The following is a 17,000-nucleotide window of genomic DNA, read 5'->3' on the forward strand; positions in this document are numbered from 1 at the left end:
TATATATATATATATATATATATATATATATTATTTATCATTTTAACTTTAAAGTGAGAGAAGTTTGTTATAAACTATTTAGAACATAAGAATATCATTGTTTTGTATTCTAAATTATTCTTTAACAATAGCTAATACATTATTAGTTTATTTTTTATGTGTACTTTTTTTAAATACATAAACGTAATCTTAAAAGTAAAATTTATAGAATTATTTGAAACATTTACATTAAGGGACGTTTATAAAAATAGCACAAAATTTATGATAATAAGATCCATGTCACTATATTTTCTAAATTGCAAAAGTAACAAATTTAAAAACAGATAAACCTTTGATATCCTTCTCATAGGTGTCTAATATCATTAATTACTTGTCGTATTTGTTGTATTTATCATATTTACAATATGCAAAAAAAAAAATGTTGTAGACTATTTTTTTAAATTTTTTTTTGTCATCTCAGACAATTTTCCTTAAATTAAAACATGATTTGTTTTTTTTTTCTCTTTTTTTAAAAGATTGTTATATTTATAAAATTTTAATGTTGTTGCTATATTTACAAAATGTGAATAAGAAAATATATATTATAATTAAAGAATGTTGTATCAAACAAAAGTTCTACTAATATGTAATATTAAATAGTTTAAATTATTCAACTCAACTTACCTCTAACTTTGAATTATCAAATTAGAATTTTAAGAATGTGGTTAGTAATTAGAGTTAAGTAGAGAGAGATACACTCCATCACGATGATGAAAGTTCTCTCTCTCCACTTTAATTATTAATATTTATATTTTTTACGATACTCAAGAATAATATACAACTTTATCTTATGAAATTTCCCTAATAAAAAATGGCCAAAACATTAGAAAGATTCAAGTTTGTATAATGTGAAACTTGGACTGTCCAATAAAATTGACATTCCAAATGTTTAAAGTATGAATTTGTATGTCGGTAACTATATGTAAAAGTATAATCAACCAATTGAAGTCAACAATTTGCACTAATTATAGATTGTAATGAATTTATAAATATTACATTAATACTTTAGCTATATGAGATATGTCATCCCTTTTTAAAAGAATTAATCTTCTCTAAATTATTATGGAGTACAGTTTTTGAAACCCTCTTTGCAATTTAATTTTGAGTTCTAAAATGGGTTTTGGAAAACCCTACTTATTGACCATATCAGCTCGACTTGTTTTTTATGTTGGTCAATGATCGACATCAAAGTAGTTTATCTGCCATAAAATGTGTATAGTCGTTGTATGACAAGCAATATACCGTCTGTCTTAATTCATTTGTTAATTGAAAAAAGATATATATATAAAAAAACATATTGTTTGAACACTTGCAAACGAATAATATTTTTCTTTGGCAACATGTACATTCACAAAATAAAATCTCAATTGCTTTTAGGTACGTAGATCAATTTTCAACAAACATAAAAATTAAGACTTTGTTAAATAACTATTTCTTTAAAAAGAAATTAAGTCATTAAACAATATTTTCACCTTCAAATTACTTTTTATCAATAGTTTAAAAAACTAAACAAATATTTTGAAAACTAAAAAAAATGTCATTTTTTTTTTTATAATTTGGTTAAAAATTTAACCATTTGTAGTTAAAAAAGATGCAAATCATTATAAGAAATGAAGATAATGCGATAGACTTAATTTTTAAAAACTAAATACCAAATAATGACCGTACATCAATCATATTTCATACCAATAAGTGATAAATTATTCGTTGGTAGACCATTCAAACCAACCTAATCTTTTTTCCCTTTGACCAAGATTTCCAAGGTTCCTTTTTCTTTTAAAGGGAAAAAAAATGCTTAGGTAAATATCCAATAGAGTGAAATCATGACTAAGAAAATTGGGTTAAGATGTTTGTGAAAATAGCAACTTATTTTAACTTATCGAGTATTTAATTCTTTAAAAACAAATAGTTATTTAAATTTTTAAAAATAAATCACTCTAAACAAGTATTTGACTAAAAATAAATTTTAAAATACTAGTTAATCTAATAAACACTAATTAGAAGAAAGAGATGGGTCCAAAATTCCAACCTTTCCCCCATAAACTAAATAGTCATTGGTCTTTTCAGTTATACTATTGATATTGCGGCTTTTGTAAATTAATCGTGTGAATAACCTAATTAATTACTTTAAACTATTTACATTTATAAAACTATTTTCAAACCAAAACTGAACCCCTTGGTTCCATTTCTAATTTAAGTTACGTTACACTTTTCTTTTTAAGTTCAAATATGGATGGATGGTTGGAATTATTTTTTTTAATTTTATTATTAAAATTTTTTAAATGATGATTTAGAAAGATAATATTCACATCACAACAAGACTAACTCAATTTTATGCATTTTAGATCTTAGTGGAGAAATGAATTTGATGTAACTTGTCGTTCAACAATCAATATAAAGGGGGGGTGATGTGATTTACATCTTTATCGTTTTAATAATTGATGATTGAGAAATATTAAGTTAGGGTGCAGTCAAAGCCAAGTTTTAAAAACTATGACCACACACACACACACACGTGTTAATTAACATTATTAATTATTTGTTTTCACCAATATAGTTAATAAAGTCTCATCTTTTTCTTTTGTTCTGCACAACAACCTCATTGAAATCGTGTTATAACCATTATATTTATTTTGAAATATATATGTCGCTTTATTTAAAAGTTTTTCTTTCAATTTTAAATATTCATTTTATAAAATTTGGTCGGTATTGTTCTCAAATAATAACAAAATTATTAAAAAATATTTCCAAATATAACAAAATCTTACTCTATTTTGTGATAGGTTATTTGATAGAAATCTATTATATTCACGTTGATCAATGTCTATTTAAATTTATTGTGATATATTACTGATAAAAAGAAAATTATTGAATTTATAAATATTTTAGTTGTTTTTTTTAACTTTTGTTATTTTGATTCTGTGATAGAAACTTTAGTATACGTAAAAATAATAAAGAAAAAAAAATTCAAAAGAAGTGGTTTGAAATTTCGTTAGTATAATTCTTTTTTAAGTTAAATAATGAATATTTTTTATAAAAATAAAACTGTTAAAAATATTTACAAATATAGAAATTTTTTATAATTTATTAATAATAAAACTTATAGATGTTAATAGACTTTTATTAGTGTTTATCATTCTTAAATTATTTATTTTTTTAATTTTACAAATATTTTTATTTATTTCGCCTATATTTGAAAACATACCTTTTAAATATTTTCTATTTAAATAGAAATCGTTTTATATATTTCATTTCCAATTATTTATTTCTTTCTCGGTAAAAGGAAACCTTTTATTTCTATAATATAAATTTTAATGAATAAAATCTACTTTTCTTAAAAAATACACACAAATTTTTTTATGTTTTTTTTGAAAAAGACTAAATTATTTTCTAACCATTATAATATTTCTAACAATTTTTTTTTAAAAAAGATGAAAATATTTTTTCTAAAGGAATGATTATGTGTATATATAAACATAAGAATAATTATTATCTTTAATCGAATCAGACCTTTTATTTACAGTGTTGAAACATAAAACACTTGAAACTAAAAAAGTTTATGTCTAAAATGAAGAATAAATATCTTACGATTTTGAAAATATTTGAATGGTTAAGATTAAGAGTAAGAATGATAGACTGAAAAATCAAGTCGATCGACCAAAACCGTTTAAATAGAAGGTTGTCGGTCTGATAGCATTGAAAATGTGCTACCTAACTCCACTTAACTCTAGATTATTCCATGATTTTATGTTCTTATTTGACTATTTTATATAGGTTTCGAGCAATTAGAGGTTAGAATTTGGTGTTGAGGTAGTTTTAAAGCTAAAATGAGCAAGTATGAAGTCAAAAGACATCATGGGACAAAGAGCATCGAAAATACGCAATTTAAGCCTTAGTCTTGTAGTGTGGCGATGCCCCGGGACGCTTTGTGCGGTTCTATAAGCTAGCAATAGTCTTATTGTTCCCAAAACGCACTATGCTGCAGTGCTACCTTAAAACGCGACACATTCCGACCCCGACGCACATGAAGTTCTGTCAACGTTGCAGCATTGTACCAAGTGTTGTGGCACTATCACAAATTAATAAATGACATTTTTGTTGCATAGGTCATCCCCATTTTGAATATTCCTGTCGCTCTTATATAGATCTCTCTATTTTCTAAGCTTTTGAGTCTAGTTTTAAGCACTTCAACTTCTCCTCATCATCGATTGATATGAATTTGGAAAAAATCCAAACCGACAACATTGCAAAAAAATTTCAAAGGCTTAAATTAATCGAATTGACCAACACTGTAAAAAATTCAAAAAGATTTACACTCCTTTTATGGTCGAAGTGATTAGTTTGAACATTTACTAAGCACCGATCATAATCGTTTCGGTGGATAGTTTGGATGAAAAATCAATTCTAACCAATCGATGAATATCTCTCTCTATTTAGGATCGACAAAATAGAAAAAATAAAAAAAAGGCCAAATTAGATTTTGGGTAAGGGGGAAGAAATGGCCAATTTGGAAGACTGTGGGCAGCAGACATGTCATGGTCCACCCGATGTGAAACCCAAATTACGGCAGAGAATAGGTCGTCAAAAACGTGACCTTTAATTTTAACTCCACGTTTTGCACTACATACCTTGATTGCTACAATAACATAAATTAAACTTTTATCACATTTAAATACAAATCAATTAAATCAAAATTGTTAGAGAAAAAAAAGCCCTAACTTTTTTCATCTCTCTTTTTCGATGATCTTAAATTTACTTACTCCAATTTCAACTGCCCACACACACTCATAAAAAAATGTTTCCCTTCAATGATTCCTCACATGATATTGATAATTATCAAATCCATCTCCAAAATCTCTTTTCTTATCAACTAATTTCGTCCCAAGAAGGAGGCAGTAGTGAAAATCTTAATACCAACAACAAAATTGACGAAACCACTCAAAATGAAGAGAAGAAGATTATGCACCGAGATGTTGAACGTGAAAGAAGAAAACAAATGGCCTCTCTTCTCACCAACCTTCGATCTTTGCTTCCTCTTGAATTTATAAAGGTAAAAAAGAAAAGAAAAGAAAAAAAACCCATCTTTTTGCTTTAATTACCTTGTATTTTTGTTGATTATTTATGTAATTATTTGTTGATTATTTTAGGGTAGGCGTAGTAGGGTTGATATTGTTGATGAAGCGGTGAATTATATTGAATATTTAAGAGGGAAGATCAATGAGCTTCATCTTAAAAGAGATGCGATAGTAAAGAGGCTGCATTTGGAATCATCCTCAAGTTGCAATAATGATATTCCTTCTACAAGTTGTGTTGTAATTAAGCAATATTCAGGAGGATTGGAGATTGTGATAAGTAATGGTATTATTTCAGAGCAGAATTTTCAACTTTCAGGAGTGATGAGGGTTTTGATTGAACAAAGTATTGAAATCGAAACTTGTTCTTCCACCAAATTAAATGAAAGGATGTTGTACACCATTCAGACAAAGGTTGTTTGATTATTTATTATTGGAGAGGATTTGATTTTCTTTTTTTTTTTATAGTATGATTTTTTGTTATCTTATGTCGTTGATTGTTTTTGTTTTTCAGGTGGATGATTCAACTAAGATTGATCTGCATGAACTGAAGCAAAGACTATATCAAGTTTGCAATTCTGAGTGATTAATTTGGTACCTTCACTTACTCATATATTTCTCTTATCTTTATGTGTTCCTTGAATGAAGGAGATATTGTGATGAAGATTTCTAAAGATGTGTGAATTTATTTAAGAGGTGATCTGGGTGTGTCTTTTGATTCTTCTCTCTCGTATTTTTATTAGAAAAAGTTTGAATGAGGGAGGTTTTGTGAAGTATGTCATAATTTATGATTCTAAGCAAAATCTACGACTTTTCTCTGCTTAATTTCAATGGATGCACCTTTTTATTTTCAGCTATATGAGGTCTTCAATTTTGAGAAGATTTGTTTAATTTGGTAATCATATAGAAGGTGCAGTTAAGTTTATCATTGATGGGTTATACTTCAAGAGGCCAAGATGCAAATATTTTATAAATTGGAAAACTATTCTTTAGCCTCTCCTGTTTTTAATTGAACTGAGTATGAACTCGTCTCTCTCTAGCTCTCCATGTCAATTCCCTTTCATATTAGCAAATCCGCTTTTGGGTTTAGGGTATGGTTCGAGTACTACTATAAATGCCTCTATCTAGCTAGCTAATTGAGATATTCAAGTACAGTTGCTCATCACTCTTTTCCTTTTAGTTTTGTATCCTCTTAAAAAAATATATATTTTGAAGTTTATTAAACTTATGTTTGTTTTTGATAAGCTTGACTATGAACTAACCTTTGTTCTCTTAAGATATATGTAAATGTTTTAAATAAATGGTTTTCAAATACACAGCCTTAATTACAAAACCAACCTGTGATTAGAACTCTAAAAAAGAAAAGACTATATGGCCACTAATTTAGACTAGAGGATCAAGAAAATAAAATAGCAAACTAAACTCTCATTCCACAAAAGGGATCAATATAATTTGATTTAAATAAAATTAAAAAAAAAATCTTTCAATATAATCTTCTCTCTTAGAACTTTGTAGATGCAACAAATTAAGAGTCGACTTGATAATGTTCTCATTTGCTGTTTCCTATTTCTTGTTTCTTGTTTTTCTTAAAACAAAAAATGAGGCTATGTTTGATAACTATTTTCGTTTTATGTTTCTTGTAAAAACGAAACATAAATTTGCTTGAGAATCATTTATTGTTTATTGTTTCTTGTGTTATTTTGTTAATACTGTTGCTTATTTTTTAGTTTAAATATAATTTAATTATGTAATGAATAAATAATATATAGAATTCATTAAAATATAAAATAATAGTAAAACATTAACATTATCAAATACACATAAATCTTATTTAAAATTAATAACTGTAATACAATAATTTTTATTAATCATATGTTATTGAAATTTGATTTGAAATATTGTTTTTTATCCAATTCATTTCTATTAAACGATGTTGATTCAAATTCAGCTGTAATATATTATTATGTTAATATTGTAGTTGTAAAACATTAAAGACAAGCTAAATGATTATCTTAGTAAAAAATATAAACAACGTAAAATTCTAACTAATTTCGATCATACTAAAAGTAATAAATTTAAACTTAAAATAATATATAAACATGCGCATTGCAAAATTTAAAATTTAAAAAATAAAATTTAGAAAATATTTAAATGAACATATTCCCAATTTAAATTTGAAAGATAAAAATAATATATAAATTTAAATATTGAAAAGATTAAAATTTAAAATTAAGATAATATAAAATATAAATAAATATAGATAAATAAAAAAAAGAATTTTTAAAATTAGATTTTAAATTTGAAAATAAAATTATACATGGATCTAAAACATTAAAATTTTAAAGTTCGTAATTAAATTAACATGTAATTATGAAAAAATTAAGAGAAGAAGAAAATATAAACAAATTAAAAAAAAAAAAACTTGTATATGAAAGATTAAAGAACTTTGAGATCCACTTCTCTTACAAGATTGAACCCTTCATCCTTATTATTAGCCGCCCGTAAAAGGAAGAATTGTTATGAATTTGAAAGGGTGGAATCGAATCTCATTGAATGTATCTCAAAATGGAATTAGATAGGACTGAAGGATTTGAACCTCCTTTGATAGTGGCCTTACCGCATCCCAAGAAAGACAATACCTCATCTTCTTCGTCCCTTCGTTCGTTAGCAGCTTCTAACCTTGTATCAGCAGAGTCCTGGAGACAGACTCCACCAAAAGGAGTGTTGTACGAAATTCCATTATACCGCCTCAACTCAATGAACTCGTTTTAGTAGAATTCATGAGTCTGTTCTCGGTCGTCAGAAATCCTCCTTATTCATCTCAAATTCGAAATTCAATCTCAAATTCTTTGAGCCTTTATTCGCGTGCCTCTAGATCTCTCCTTTCAATCAAGCTTTTATTCGTAAATTCTTTGCATATTTGTTTTTAGTTCTACAGACTATGAGAAAAAATAATTAAGAAATATAAAAAATTAATAAATTAAGAATAAGATAGATTAAAAATATTAAACATATAAGTATGAAAAAATTAATAAAAGAAGAAAGAAATAAAAGAAGTTAAGAAATAGAAATAAAAAACCATCAAAGTTGGGAATTGTGAGCTCAAGATCTTTAGGCTAAATGTAAATGTAGACCTGTCTTCTAACCAGAGATTTTAAGCCAAAGCAATCAAATAAGATAGGAATAGGATTCTATTTTTTTCTCGATTTTTAGAAACGTTTCTTAAATTTTGAAAATAAGAAATAAGGAATAGAAATAAAAACGTTTGTCAAACAAGACTTTTAAAGTTTTATAACGATTGACATATGTATTACTTATTACAGGTTTGTAGATGTGAAATAATGCAACATATAATAAATTCAACATATTTCTGCAATGGCACTTTTTAGTTCTAATCCTTACAAGTTATTAATAGATTTCAATTTACGTTTAGTGTTTACTTCTTGGTTGTTGGTTGTTTATGCGTTAATATTAGAGGTAGATAAATATTCCAATTCCATTCACATTTAACATTTCTTTCAATTGAACACTGATGGATTATATGTATATATGCACTGTGCTTGTCTGAATTGTGATAATTAAATAGTTTAGATTACTCTTCCACATTTGTTAAGAAAGCTTTAAATCAGATTGTTAGCTGTGTTTTTTATTGTTTTTCAGAAATTCCCAGATTCCTTCAAAAAAGCTTCATGTATGAGCATATGAACACTAAATTAAAGGCTTTCATGACCAACACAAAGCATATAATTATAGAGCTAGTTGAAGCATAAAGAAACCGAACTATATATATATACTCCCGAGCAAATAATTAATGTGGCTTTAAATTATTATATATGGTGTTTTAGGGCATTCTTTATGACTTGATTTTTGTGATTTACTTTGACAATCGAGAGATTTGAACCTTCGAATTCTTAGCTTCGTCGGTACTATATCGAATTATATATGTTGATCACTTTAGCTTGACATTTTTGTGTTATATAGTTTTTTTTGATAGCTTTTAAAAATGTTAGAATTGAATCAGTAGGTACACTGAAATATCTCAACTAGGTTCACACGTACATAACACTCTCATCACACCTCAAAATCAAGAATATGTATTATATAATTATAGTTGAATGTAAATTTTACGTGCAAATTTAAAATTTCTAAAGCTAATCATTTAAATTATATTGAAAATTTTAGATGTGGTGTGAGAATGATTAGGATTTGTTTGTTTAAAGTGTATGCTTTTTTTTCTTTTAAGATGATACGTATCTCACCATTATTAAGTAGAAGAATTTATTGATGATAGAGACAATAAGTATCAACAACCATTATACTTTTAATTTGATTATAAGAACAAATCTGATTCTATAAATTAGAAGATCTCAACTAGGACCCAAAAAGTTGGTGAGCTTAATACATATTACATATTATCTGGGATTACATTCAAAGTGTATATATATAACATACAATATTCAAAAGCAACAAAAAGAAATGAGAACCAGCCATGCAAATGTTTGGTGTTGGTGGACATTCAAACGAGGTTACTTTATTACAAGGATCTGGGGATTTTCTTATAAAGTGGATAATAGAATATAGACGTTAACGAGTGAATGTAACGATGTGATAAACTAAAATTTCAAAAATTTAAAACTAAATAATTAGTAAAAGAAGTCTAAATAAACTTGCGTACAACTATGGTGAAATTTTCACCAACGTACCACTATCCTCTGTAAAGAATATTTTAGGGAGTAATTTTAATAAATTTATTGGTGCAGGTTTATGGTTTATTTGATTAGGGAGAAACAATAGGCTCTTTGAAGTGAAGAAAGAAAAAACTCTCTCTGGTTTTTGAAAAGATATGATCATCACTCCCGAAATATACGTAAAGTTTTAAAATATTTTATAGCTATGATGCTTCCATTGTTACTATATTCAAATTTTCTTATATCGTGGTTAAGATATTACATATTGGTGGTGTATTTGTCTAAAATATCAAATATTTAATCACTACCTCCCATTGTAAAAACAGGTTTACTTTAGTACTAATTGACAGCCTTGACATTAGTAAATTAAACTTGATTGGTGAAATTAAATTGATGAATAATGTGTGAAATATAAAATTGGAAAATTAAATTTAGCACAAGAAGGGTATAAGCAAAAATGAAAGATTGATCTTAGCCCTATGGGACGAATTGTTAATGGGCTTGATTTGGGCCTCTACCATCTTTTTTTAATGTGTAAACCCATTGATGATCACCATTATTATTCATATATCTCAATTATCTTGGGACACACTGTTTTTCATAGTTTTAGATTTAGACAATCAATCAAAAGTTTAGGTGTTTCAAATGTTAAAATTTTAAAATTTTTAAGAGAAAATTCTAATTAGTACAACAAAAAAAAGTGTTAGTAACAATTTTAGAAATAATAATTTAAGGGAAACTTTCCTAAATACATAAATTTTGCCATTTTTTAATATTCCAGATTTGGTCTTCCATCATTTTCTCCTATTTGTTATTTTTTTATCTTTCTCCATTTCTTTCATCTTTCTTTTTTATTTCTTTTTATTCCTGTTTCTTTTTTTCTTTTCATTATGTAGTCTTTCTTCTTTTCTTTTTTAAACATACAGTGTATAAAAAATCTTAGAAAAATTGGTTAGACATTTAAATTAGAGTAACCCAAAACTAAAAGATTGTGCAAAAAGAATATTGAAAAAAATCGTTTATACCAAATTTTGAAAAAAAAAATGTTTAGATTTGGGTGATCGTGTAGCCAAATCTAAACGATCGTATACCAAATTTTGAAAAAAAAAATTAGATTTAGAACCCCAAATCTAAACGATCGTGTACCAAATTTTAAATTTTTTTTTAAGGTTGGAACTCTAAATCTAAACGATCGTGTAGCCAAATCTAAACGATTGTGTACCCAATTAATTAAACGTTGTTGAAGGGGTATTTTTGATATTTTACACGAGCCTCTAGAATTTTTTTTCATTTTTGGAATTGTTCTATACAATGTAAATACTTTACAGCTTTTTTTTTATATTTTTGAAAAGACCCTATAATTTAATATATCACAACATTTTTAAAAAATTATAAATATAACAAAGTCTATTAGAATTTTAAAATGAATCAGTGAAGGAGGAAATAAATAAATAAATAAATGGGGGAATGGTTGACCTAATGATTAATTTAGGAGACATTAACTAACATATACCCTATACCTTAGCTGCACCACACTTAAAAAAATGCAATCAATGGGTAGCCCTATCAGTATTATTTTCCATACCAAACTAAAATTTTAAGGAAACTTGAGAACTAGAATATTATGTAAATTTTGACTTAAATTTTTTAATGACTTTCTAGAAAATAGAAATCATTTTATAGAATGTAAAGACAAAAGAAATAAAAAACCATCACCACATTTAGTTTTACAAAATTAGGAAAATAAGGAGGCTCAAACTCTACTATATACTTATTTCATATAATCCTTATTTCATATAGCTTTGATATAAATCATTAATAATGCTTGATTTATACAAGTATATACATAATAATAATAATTGTAATTACTAATGTTGAGAATATATTTTCAATCGTTTAATTTAAAAATAATTTTAAACAAAATTTGAGCATCATTGGACAATCATTTAAAATAGTTTTTGAAGTGTATTTTAATCATTTAAAATAGTTTTGAAGTGTATTTTAAAGTAAACAATTTTTATCAAAAATGTTTAAATATAAATGAGTTTTTTATAAAAACATTTTTTTTCTTTCGTCAATCAAAATAACCCTATTTGATTTTATTGTGTTCGATTTTTTATTATTGAAATGTGTCGTGAAATTTTGCAAACTTTGGATGACATATTTATCTTCTATATATATTTTGATAATGATTGTTGGTAAACTATTAAGAAATATTTTCAATTAGAGGAAACTAAAACAACTTGTCTACAAATATAGCAAAATTTACTTTCTATTTATAACTTCCTGTGTGATAAAGCTAGACAAACATCTACATATAACTAGACATTGATAGATGTTTATTTGAGTCTATTACAATCTATCACTAATAGAAATTAAAATTGTCATGAAATTTATAAATATTATAAACAGTTTTGTCATTTGAGCTGAAACAATTTTTCTTACTTATATATCATATATATATATATGACATATAATTTGACATATCTGAAAATCTAGAAGGTTAAAGGGTTTTTTTTTATGTTTCTTTTCTTTTAAATAATTTGTTTAAATTTTTTAAAACAAGAAACCAGATGATAGTAGGATCAAGAGATCCACCAATAATCATAGGCTCTCTAGTTGGTAGGTGGTCTAGCAAAAACTCAATGTTCAAAGACTACAACTAAACCGTAATATCTTTAAACTACAAGGCATTGTTAAAGAAATGTTTGTAATATGGTCCCTCACCAATATAAACATCTGTAACTTTGCCAAATATTAATGAATTGTGGTATAGTGATTAATCACTGTACCTCTCTGTTTCCTTTAAGAAAAAAAAGAGATCCACCAATAATCTATCTTTAATGTATTAACTAAAATCTTCAAATTACGAGCCAAAATCCCAATTTTTTTTTAAATAGTAACTTTTAAAAAAAAGTTAAAAAAATAATAGATAATAGTAATTTATTAAACATAATTTTATTTAAATTTCTTGAAAATGGGTAAAACAGTAACATGACCTTTAAGTTGGTATACATGCTTCTCTAGTGGTTCTAACGATATTCGGGACATTAATAATCACATTCTTTATTAAACATAATTTTAGAAAATAAAAAGTTAAGGTGTTGTCCACAAAATATATATTTTTTTTTTTTAGTTTTTCGTTTTTAAAAATTAAGTATAAGAATATCCTTTTTCAATGTTTAAATTTGAAAAAACTAAAAAAAAAGAAGTAACTAAAAGTTAAATAATTACTAAACAGAGGCGCAACCCTGTAACTAAAAACTAAATAATTACTAAATAGAACGCAAATAATTATTAAAGATTAATTTTAGTGATATGAATCACTCAAACATCAAATTATTAATTAAATTATAATTAATTATTTTAGTCTAATATTAGTAATTTTTCAATCTTATCCTTTCCTGTAACATTTAAGTAGGGATGATTAAATCTTTTTTACAATGCATTAAGGTTTTTATTGAGAATCTATTTAAGTCTTACTATTAGGTTGTTTTAGAGAGTTTTTGATATTTTGAGTTTTGAGGATTTCTATAAATGAAAATTCTATGGTCGATGACAAAGTCTCAAAATCATCATTTTTTTTTTTTGCAATTTTTAAATGTAAGAGTTGCATGCCAAGAACCATTTAGTTAGTTCAATTACTTGTGTGTAGAAGTATTTAAACTTGAAGTAAGATACTAGTTGTTCTTACGATCTTTTGGTCTTCAATGAAAAGGTAATCCAAATCTAATCATTTTCTTTTAGGATTGTGTTGTCAAATTGATGGGGTTTTTTAATTTTGATATTATAGGTTAACCAATTGGGTCCCTAATTTTCAAATCCAAATATATCCAACATCATTTAGTTCTTTTTTATGCTTGTTTTGTCTAATTTGTTCATCATGATTTTCATATTTTCTAATTTTTTTTTTTTGAAATTCTTAGACAATTTCTCGAAACCAAAATGACTCTTTCAAAACTTTATTTTAAAAATACTCGTCAAAAGTGAATTAGAAAACAAAACTTTTAACGGATGCATGCATGGGGTATTGTCAAGAACATACCAACAAATTTGAAGATCATATTTTTTTTTCATAAAAAAAAAATCTAATTAACTAATTAAATTAAAATCAAATATATCTACCAAAGAAGTTTCCTCTTGGAACCAAGCCTTAGCTTTTGCATGTGGCTTTATGGTAGAATCAACTTTTTCTTTCATTGTAAATAATTGAGTACCATTACCTTTGATTCAACTTTAATATTATTCAATACTAAAAATCCTAAATTAATCGTTTGCTAAACAAAAGGTTCATATGGAATAATTAAATTAAGAACTTCAATTTGTGAAGACATTAGGAATTTCCATTATCAAAGTGCAACAAATTACATCACTCCCAACATTAAAATAATGGAATACATCACCACTTATGTACCGTTGATTTATTCCTAATTATTTTAGTATTATGAAGCAGAATGATGTCCAAAATATTCTTTTCTCATAACATTATTTTTTTTTTAAAAAAAAGGCTACATATTTTTGACATTTCCAATGATAATTACATACAGCTGGACAAAAGCTTATAAACAAACACTAAATTACATAACCAATAGGAACTGCCCTTACAATATAATTATATATTTGTATTAACAAATTTCCCCTTGACTTCCCAAGGGCTCTCTCCCTTTTGTTTTCCACATAAAAGACTCCTCCTTTTTGCTTTGCTATCTCAGAAAATTATATGTTTTCATTTGAAATAGAACAAACCCTTTTCTAATCTGTTTAGAAAAAAGAAAAAAAAACCATAATTATTCTCAGCTGCCAGCTTAATTATATTATTTATTGCATTTTTTGTTCTTGATTTCTCTTGAAAATGGTTTGGAGTTGCTTTAGTTGCATTGGTGGCCACCAGAATAAATCACAAAAAAGGTATATGCTTTATAGAATCCATTATTCTACATGAAGAATTTGATATCTTTGATATAATCTAAGCAAGATTCATTTTATTTGTTGAAATGGTTGAGAATCAAATCTTACCTTTTTTATCCTTTCTTTAAATTAGTATGAACGAGAGCATAGATTATCCATGGGAAATCTACACTCTCAAGGAGCTTCTTCAAGCCACAAATAACTTCAACAAAGATAACAAGATTGGTGAAGGAGGATTTGGAAGTGTTTATTGGGGTCGAACGAGTAAAGGTGTCGACGTATGTAATTATCAATACAACATTTTTCTTGGATTAAATTTATCATAACTCTTCGGTTAGTGCCAGATTGTCTCAATTGTTTTTGTTGAGTTGATTTGATGAAAGATGTTGTTGTTATGCAGATAGCGGTGAAAAGATTGAAGGCCATGACAGCAAAGGCAGAGATGGAGTTTGCAGTTGAAGTGGAGATTCTTGCTAGGGTTAGACATGAAAATTTGTTGGGTTTGAGAGGATTTTATGCTGGTGGAGAAGAAAGACTTATTGTATATGATTACATGCCAAATCATAGCTTGCTTTCCCATTTACATGGTCAATTAGCTGATCAATGTCTTTTAGATTGGAAGAGAAGAGTGAACATCGCCATTGGAGCAGCCGAAGGCTTATCGTGAGTAAACTTTCTTTTTATTTAAAATCACTTTTATCCAGTCAAAATAAAAAACTTAACTTTCATCGTAACAAATTTTCGTACAGTTCACACTAGTTCACACTAGAGGTTTAATAAAAATATCTTCGAAGTGCATCTATGTTCTTACAACTCATACCAAATGTTTAATCACAAATTGTCACATGACAAACTTTATTATCGAGAAAAACACAACTTACTTTACATTATTTAATCTCATATATACCTCCTATTTTTCAAAAAAGTAAAAACAAATAATCAATGGGTTTAGAAAGAAAAAAATCTTGTCAAATGACAAATTTTGGTTGGTGTGCAATTTGAGCCACACAAAAATAAATGCCCCGAAGTTTTTTCTTTTGTAAAAGATATATTGTATTTTAAATTGTTTTCCTAATATATGATAGAAGAAGATGCATGAAAATGAGTCCCGTCCATTTCTGTTATTTAATTTGTTTAATTGAGAAAATTTTGTGTTATTGGGATGAAGGTACTTACATCATGAGGCGCAACCTCACATAATACACAGAGATATAAAAGCAAGTAATGTACTTTTGAACTCGGATTTCGAAGCAAAAGTTGCTGATTTTGGTTTTGCAAAGCTGATACCGGATGGGGTTTCGCATTTAACCACAAGGGTTAAAGGAACTTTAGGATATTTAGCTCCCGAATACGCCATGTGGGGAAAGGTTGCAGAAAGTTGCGATGTATACAGTTTTGGGATTTTACTTTTAGAGATTGTTAGTGGTCGAAAGCCATTAGAAAAGCTTCCAAATGGCACGAAACGAGATATTGTTCAATGGGCCACTCCATATGCTCAAACCGAAGATTTTGATCAAATTGCTGATCCAAGATTGAACCAAAATTTTGATGTTCATGACTTGAAATCTATTGTGACCATTGCCTTAAGATGCACTGATGGGAATGCTGAGAGTCGTCCGAGTATGAAACAAGTGGTTGCTTGGCTTAAGGATGGCTTGAGTACAAAGAAAGAAATGCCTCATCTCAAAAATAATGAAACTCCTCATGTAGATCAAGATGAAGAAAATTATGAGAAGAATCATACAGATCGTGAAGAGCTTGGGAAACAGCAATTTGACGATGGTGGGATATGGAGGTGAAAATTATTAAGTTAATTAGTATTTTCCAATTACTTAATTTGATAAATTTTCAGAAATTGGGGTTTGCAATTCTTGGCCCTTTTGAAGAATATTTTGTATTTATATATAATATAAGATATGTAATTAATTAATGGAGAAAAAGGGAGAAGGAGACAAATTTGACTTGCTTTTTTTTTTTTTTTTTCTTTTTCTCTTATAAGGGTAGTTTTCATGCAACCATCATCTCATTTAATTATTTCCTTTAAATTATGTACATATCTTTCTATCAAAGAAACATATATGAGCCGTTTCGTTTGGATTAGAACAATTAAATAGGCTAATTCAAATAGACCAAGCAAATAAAATTGGGAATAGTTTTATATTTTATTTCCCATTTATAAGGAGATTTTATCACTTGAATTGATATCAATGTAAGTTAGCTAGATATACATAAATATTTATGAGAGGGTCCAATCCCAACGTTTGGCTAACTAATTTCACCGTTGACTTGTATA

At 26.8% G+C, this 17,000-nt stretch overlaps 2 protein-coding genes across 2 annotated transcripts; both read left to right on the plus strand.

Annotated features, from left to right (window-relative positions):
* Nucleotides 1-4,750: 4,750 nt before the first annotated feature.
* LOC103484025 (transcription factor bHLH36-like) lies at nt 4,751-5,912 on the plus strand. The gene is made up of 3 exons (XM_008440917.3): nt 4,751-5,089; nt 5,187-5,525; nt 5,626-5,912. Exons 1-3 carry the CDS (start codon nt 4,835-4,837, stop codon nt 5,695-5,697), a joined length of 666 nt encoding a protein of 221 aa, XP_008439139.1. The 5' UTR covers nt 4,751-4,834; the 3' UTR covers nt 5,698-5,912.
* Nucleotides 5,913-14,527: 8,615 nt separating this feature from the next.
* On the plus strand, nt 14,528-16,682 carry LOC103484026 (PTI1-like tyrosine-protein kinase At3g15890). The gene is made up of 4 exons (XM_008440921.3): nt 14,528-14,707; nt 14,841-14,985; nt 15,108-15,370; nt 15,876-16,682. Exons 1-4 carry the CDS (start codon nt 14,652-14,654, stop codon nt 16,504-16,506), a joined length of 1,095 nt encoding a protein of 364 aa, XP_008439143.1. The 5' UTR covers nt 14,528-14,651; the 3' UTR covers nt 16,507-16,682.
* The last annotated feature ends 318 nt before the right edge of the window (nt 16,683-17,000 follow it).

The sequence above is a fragment of the Cucumis melo genome, chromosome 6, assembly GCF_025177605.1.
Source record: "Cucumis melo cultivar AY chromosome 6, USDA_Cmelo_AY_1.0, whole genome shotgun sequence".
NCBI lineage: Eukaryota > Viridiplantae > Streptophyta > Magnoliopsida > Cucurbitales > Cucurbitaceae > Cucumis > Cucumis melo.

Bases quoted from the DNA above. Each gene is read 5' to 3' on its own strand.
- LOC103484025 (XM_008440917.3), top strand. From the start codon at position 4,835: ATGTTTCCCTTCAATGATTCCTCACATGATATTGATAATTATCAAATC. The intron at 5,090-5,186 runs GTAAAAAAGAAA...TGATTATTTTAG, and splicing joins TTCCTCTTGAATTTATAAAG to GGTAGGCGTAGTAGGGTTGA. The intron at 5,526-5,625 runs GTTGTTTGATTA...TTTGTTTTTCAG, and splicing joins TGTACACCATTCAGACAAAG to GTGGATGATTCAACTAAGAT.
- LOC103484026 (XM_008440921.3), top strand. From the start codon at position 14,652: ATGGTTTGGAGTTGCTTTAGTTGCATTGGTGGCCACCAGAATAAATCA. The intron at 14,986-15,107 runs GTATGTAATTAT...GTTGTTATGCAG, and splicing joins GAACGAGTAAAGGTGTCGAC to ATAGCGGTGAAAAGATTGAA. The intron at 15,371-15,875 runs GTGAGTAAACTT...ATTGGGATGAAG, and splicing joins GGAGCAGCCGAAGGCTTATC to GTACTTACATCATGAGGCGC.